We start from the raw sequence: 6,831 nt of genomic DNA, 5'->3' as shown, positions 1-6,831 counted from the left end.
CGAAGCATTTGGAGTGCTGAGGTGAGTCAATTCTCATTAGCTCAGACAGTCTGGTATCAGAACTCATTACACCGGTTAAATTCATTATGTATAGTCATGGCCTCAGATAATGGATTTCTGTTTGTGTGTGTTCTGTTAGATCTCAGACAGAGTGGATCACAATAGTTTCTCAGTCTGAGATCTAACAGAACACACACAAACAGAAATCCATTATCTGAGGCCATGACTATACATAATGAATTTAACCGGTGTAATGAGTTCTGATATCAGACTGTCTGAGCTAATGAGAATTGACTCACCTCAGCACTCTAAATGCTCGAAGTACCTACAATATTTTCAATATTTCAGCAACTGTAGTAGGGGTTGAATAATATCATGACACTGTAGTTTCCTCATAGTACATTATTTAAATCTACAATCCATTCAACAATTAGCAAACAAAATAAACTATATGCAGTCACAAAACTAGTCTATCTTTGACTGGGGTGGTGGTGCTGTGGTGGCACAGGGGCTAAGCACAACCCACATAAGGAGGCCTTAGTCTTCAGCCTGGCTGTCAAAGGTTCAATTCCCTGCCTGGTGACCTTTGCCGCATGTCTTCCCTCGCTCTCATTACCCTACTTTCCTGTAATAGCACTTTCAAATAAAAGCCACGAGAGCCAAAAAGACCTTAAAAAAATTATTTGACTAGGTTACATATTTCAAATATGGTGTAAACTATGATTGCATTTGAAAGCTGTAATAGAGCCAGCAGGGTGCACAGCAGACAAATCTGAAGAGTAATTGTTTTCACATATGTCTGTTATACATCCCAGGGTCGGGTTGAGCTGCCTTCAGAGGAGCAGATCAGGGAAGGCAACTGGTCTGTGGTCCTCACAGAAACCAGACTCAAAGACGCTGATATGTATGAGTGCATCTTTGGAGGAGCAACTACCGTATCAACTGTCTGGCTCTCAGTCAGTGGTGAGTTGGATGATTTTATAGAAAAAGAAAAAGGAAAAAAAAAAAAATATATATATATATACACACACACATGGGGGTTAGGGTATATATCATCAAGGGTAATTAATGGTAGCAGTGCATTAGCACTGTTGTTTCCTTTGGTGCTGATGAAGCCCTGGTTTAAGAAAGTTTAGATATCTTTCACATAACATGATGGTGGCTAAATGGATTAGCAAATCTTTGTCTCCTCTCCCTTACCTTCTGACTTTGCAAAAGAAGGCGCAGACTAATGCATTTATTTCCAGCATTTAGCAAACCCAGTTATGTGAAATATAATGGTGCTGTAGTTACATGTGATGAGCTTTCCTTTTAAAGTTAGTTTACCAGATATGCTTTTTGGTCAAGCACAGTTCCAAAATTAGAATATTGTGAAACGGCTTGATATTTTTCTGAAAAAAGAACTGGATTGTTGCCCTGTTGGCTACATGGATTACTGTGGTCTGCTTTAATAGAAAAAAGGAGTTGCATTTGGATAATAAAAGCCATGTGCCACAGATTTGATTTACATTTAGCGATGAATTCATATTTTTTGAAGTGCACTTCTGTGAAGTTAAAAGTATGTGTTCTCTTAACTGTGATTAAAAAATGTTGTATTACCATGACCTTATTGGAAAATGAAGTAAGACCTGGTAGATGGTGGAAACAGATGTATAATTATTAGTATTATTATAGTAATACATGTTATTTGTGTGGCACTTTTCCTGGGGAATACTGTTCAATCAGTCTGTGAGCAAAATGGAAACCATCATTTTCAAAGTGATAAGAAATTAATTCTTGAAATATTTCACTTTGTGTAAAGCATCTAGTTCACTTTCTGAAACGAGTGACAAAAAATATTGAACATTTTCTTAGTATTCTAATTTTTGGAGCCGAAGCTGAAGAAAATTCTAATGATACAATCATTGTCTTTTCTCTCCATGTGCTGACATGCCTCATGTCCTTTTGCTCGGCTTCTCATACAAGAGCCTGATGTCGACACGTTCATCACTGCAGTTGAGGGCACTGAGGTGGACCTGGCATGCTTCATTAAACCTGAGAGAGAACACATAAAGCGTTTTTATTGGACTATGAACGGCAAATTTCTCATTCAACATGACCATGTATGGTATTCTCCAGATGGCAGCTCATACATGTTTACTTATCTTTATTTGATCCTTTGGGAACTTAGACATACAATGAGGAAGGAGGAACAAATGGAAAATCAGCACAAGCTAATAACCAAACCATCAACCAATATTAGTTAACTTATTTCAGATGAACAACATAGCAATACTCAAAAGACAAGTGAAAATATGGGATCCATATGATCCAAGTGGTTAAAGTCAATTAGTTGGGGCAGAATCTTTGTCTCTACAAAACATTTAAATATAACAAAATATACATCTTCCTTTCTTTTTAATCTATAAAACGGCATTGTTTCTTATTTAAGAGACTTCTAATCTTCTTTTATAACACATGTATTATGTTGGATGATCAGTATTTCTTTTCTATCTCCAGCAAACTGTCAGCGTAACGATGTACACGTTTCCTAAACCAATGCAATTTAATGAAGAAGAGTTTCATCTTTATTTGAGACCAACTAGGAATGAAAGTGGGAAGTACCAGTGTTGGTAACTGGGTAAGAGTCATCAACTCATTTTGTTTGTTGTTTCCATTAACAACAATAACAAAATTGTTTCATGTCAACAACAAGAAGATGACAACTAAAACATGGTGAAATATCTGAGTTTATATAGACGAGACATTTTGGTGGTCTGTCAGACATTTAAAATGTTTGACATTTCTGCCTGTTGTGCTGGTTTTCTGTCAGTCTAAACATCCCACCTGGCCTAAGTAAACCTTATCAAAGGTTTACTTAGGCAGACCTAACTAGTCAGTAGCTGCATTTCCATTACAAATTTATGCACCTCTTTATTTATATTCTACTTGTCAAAAAACATAATTTTGCCACTGTGGTCTTTCCATTAAATTAAATTGAATTAAAATAACACATGAATAAACTTATAAATCATTATAAATGATGGCAACGGCAGATGTAAACAGTTACATGAGATATATTCATAATTCAGCCGTGGTGCTTATTGTCTGTCAGCCATCAGAGGAGACATCGACGTCTTATTCAGGTGTTGGAGCAATAAACTTATTATAAACTTTGTGATGCTGTTTAATAGAGAAAAACAAACCTCCTCTTCCTCCTACTTCCTGTTTTCTTCTTTGTGTTTTCATCTGTTGTAACATCTGGTTGTAAATCACATAACTTATGATGTGAAAACAGTGCTTCCATTTCAGTATAGCAAAATATATCTAATTTGATATGGACAAAAAAACCATCTCATCCTAATGCAACAAACAAAGAACGTTTTTCAAAATTAGTGTATTTCTATTAAGTAAATATATTTTTGTAATTTTGATTTACTTAACTCTTTGGTTAATGGAAACAAAGCTATTGACTTATAGCAGTGAGCATGTAGCAACAGTGAACATGACTTGGTAGCAATGACTAATGCCAAGCATGTATGTAACAGGAAGAAAACTCCAGCAAAACCTGAACTGGGCTCAACGTCATCAACATCTGCTGCAACTGAAAAGACAAAAACAATACAGCAATAAAAAAATAATAATAAAAAAAACACAGCAGCACTGATCTGAGAGTACATTTAGAGATTGTACCCCATCTTAATAAAAGAATCAAAAATAGTATCTTAAATCAATTAATTTAAGATAAATTCATTTGTGTCTATAAAGTTTATCTAGAAAGTCCTGGTTACACTGTTAGGTTACTGCAGATTGGCATCTTATTTCCTGCATGATATTTCCAGGTCTCTTTCATTAGAACATCTTCCCTGTTCTAATGGTAAACTGGTGTGATAATTGCTATAAAACCTTAAAAAATTGTTAAAATAATGTTCACTGACAACTTTTTCTTTTTTCCCCCCATTTTTAGGGAGACTGACAGTCCTAAACTTGCATTACCAGAAAGCTACACACTAACTGTGGTTGGGCTACCCACTGACCCTGGTAATCTTCATTCCTTTAAAGTGGCAGAACTGACTACAGACATTCTCCCTCCTTCAGAAACAGTGTTTGACATAGAAGGGACAAATAAAAATGTCAGGGGGAGCTCTGTTATATTTTTGCTAGAGGCGACGACTGCTGCTGGGACTACAGAAAAACCTACTGATCATCTACCAGTTACTTTGGAAATGTCCACTCAGAAAATGAAAGGTGAGTATCTGAAGAGAACATGGCCCTTTCAATGTGCTGTGATAGAACAGAACCAGTTGTTGACTGCCGTAAACAACCCATGAACAGAGATGAAAATAGGAATTTTAACAGATCGTTGCCTTTTCACACAGCTACAGAACCTGTTGAGGCATCCACTGTAGAACCAATCAGAACATCCCAAGAGATGGTGACCCTACTTTCAGATCAGGTGAATGGTGTTGAAGCAATAGGATTCCCCACTGAGCTTCGTGATCTACTGGAAGACTCAACCCAGCTGATTCAAGGTAGAATAATGGAATGAATGCATGTGGGTTTATTAGCTCCAACCTGGCCCTGCTGTCCAGTAAGATCATTTATGCATTTATCTGTAATTCTATAATAGGGGTAACATAAGCAATGTTTTATATTTAGCACTAACATATACCTGTATATATTACAGGAGGTTCTGCATCCACTCAAGCAATCAGAATGAGTGTAAACATGACTGTTTCCATAATATAGTATTTCTTAAAAAAAGTTGTCTCATTGTTCAACTTTCCATGTGCACAGGGTAAGTTGAATCATATCCCTAAAAACCAACCTTACCCCTCACACACACACTTTACATCCCTCCCCTCACTTAACTTCTTCTTTCAAAAATAAATGACTTTTTCACATCAAGTGTATTTAACTTGTGCACAATTCATGGGAACAATATATTTTTTTATATGTAATTGTTACAAATTACAGTTAAAATTAGTTCCAGTGTGTTTGAGAAGTGAACATTAACATTTGGAGAAATAAAGCTCTAGAACTTAAAATTGTTTCAGAATCATAGCTGAGCCATTGGCTTAACTTTCCCAAAAGCTCCATTTCGACTTTATTTGTGCCCACAGCTGAAATGCTCAGTGTTGTAGCTCATACATAGCACAACTGATACAAAAAACAAATCTTGAAATACTTTATTTGAAGGGGAGTGGGTGGGAGGGGGATGAATAAGACTGTCATGACACTGTCATAAACATGACATAACACCTGTCATGAACATCAATAAGTCTTCATGAATATTTATGACTGTTGTCATAAAGTGTCATTCGGTAAATTATGACACTTTTAATACAAAGTTGACATTATTCAAAATGTCTTTGTTATGACAACTTGACATTAACCAAGAAATCATTACCTGATGTGATTTATTATGCTACTTCTTAGAACAAGTAGCATAAAAAATGGAACTTGATGTGAAACAAGTAACAGTTATGAATATGTCATTAAGTGTCATTAATATTAACTATTACCTCAAGTAAAGTGAAACTAGTAGCAACAATTATAAAAATGTAATTTAGTATTACAGTGTCAAATGCAATGCTAACAGAGTTACTGATATTAAGTCTTACCTCAAATGAAGTGAAACACACTGGACTACTTATAACTACCATCATAACTGTAGAACAAACCCTTTGTACATTGGAATAAAACAAAAGATAACTTCTTCTAAGATAACAGAGGGTTTAACGTCTGGTCAGTATATTGTTACTCTGAGATGCTGATTGAAAAACTAAAACAGAATTACTTATTCTTTAACTTCAGAAAATAGGTTCTTTCAACAGTAACATTTTTTGCTTTATGTCAGCCATCTCCTTCGTAATAGTCTTCCTGTAAAGCTCTGAAAACAGGAGATCTTCTTCTTGTCTTCATTTCCTGGAAGCAGCTCTTTGAATGTGTCCAGAAATGCTCAGAAATTACAGCTGTTCTTGCAATAGTTAATCATGGAGAAAGCCTTTTCATGAATTCAAACTTGGTGAATCTCTTCAGTGATGACTCAATTCATTGTGGTCACTTAAAAAAAGAACAAAAACAAAAAACAATGTCATCATATTCCAGCATTTATTTAAATACCATTTCAAAAATGTCCCTTGCTGCACACTGTCAGAATGGTAGACTGGCAGACAAATGCCTAGTTAACATGACTGGTTGTTATAAAGTGCAATACAATTATTTCTTAATACAAGTGGAATGATAACTGGGGCTGAACAAAATTATTCTGATCAAATACTTTATTCATTTAACATATAGTTTTAGGCACATGAATGCATCTTTTTACTTAATGAGCATTCTAAACTCTACTCTAACTTAGGGTTGTTTGCAAGAAGCTTATTAATAAATAAATAGATTTAACATCAGTTTTCGTTGTCTAAAACATAACTTAACTCAGCTGGTGAATGTTGATTCCTGCTCCCCATTCCCCACTTACCTGGCTGTCCCACCCCACTTCACATGGTGAAAATATTAACACAAAAACGACTTACCTAATTTTCTTGGGGAATATTTCATCTCATCTACTTCTTTCTCTTTGGTCAAATAGGAACTTCTTTCTCTGGTGGCTGGTCCTTATTATCATCCTCCACACTTGTAGCATGTCTTCATTAGCCAACTTTCTCCCCCCCCACCATGTGTCCTTAGGCCAGAGGTTCCCAAACTTTTTCTTCTGCGCCCCCCCCCCCTATGGATTACAAATGGCTGTCTGGTTGAAACGACGCTTGTGAGGGGGGAGGGGGGGCATCGACTTTTTTGGGGGCAAAATGAATGTACGTAGCTGAAAATAGACACCAACATCGGTAGCCT

At 36.0% G+C, this 6,831-nt stretch overlaps 1 protein-coding gene across 1 annotated transcript in view; it reads left to right on the top strand.

Annotated features, from left to right (window-relative positions):
* LOC103156203 (uncharacterized) overlaps positions 1-6,831 on the top strand; it is a 33,156-nt gene that overhangs the window by 24,263 nt on the left and 2,062 nt on the right. The window contains exons 4-5 of the mRNA XM_007578178.2: positions 816-963; positions 4,359-4,511. Of these exons, the coding sequence (XP_007578240.1) occupies positions 816-963; positions 4,359-4,511 (301 nt within the window). The remainder of the gene's footprint in view (positions 1-815; positions 964-4,358; positions 4,512-6,831) is intronic.

This window comes from Poecilia formosa, unplaced genomic scaffold, assembly GCF_000485575.1.
Source record: "Poecilia formosa unplaced genomic scaffold, Poecilia_formosa-5.1.2 Scaffold469, whole genome shotgun sequence".
Classification (NCBI taxonomy): Eukaryota; Metazoa; Chordata; class Actinopteri; order Cyprinodontiformes; family Poeciliidae; genus Poecilia; species Poecilia formosa.
The sequence above is the reverse complement of the archived record's forward strand: the minus strand, read 5'-3'. Positions and strand labels throughout refer to the sequence as shown.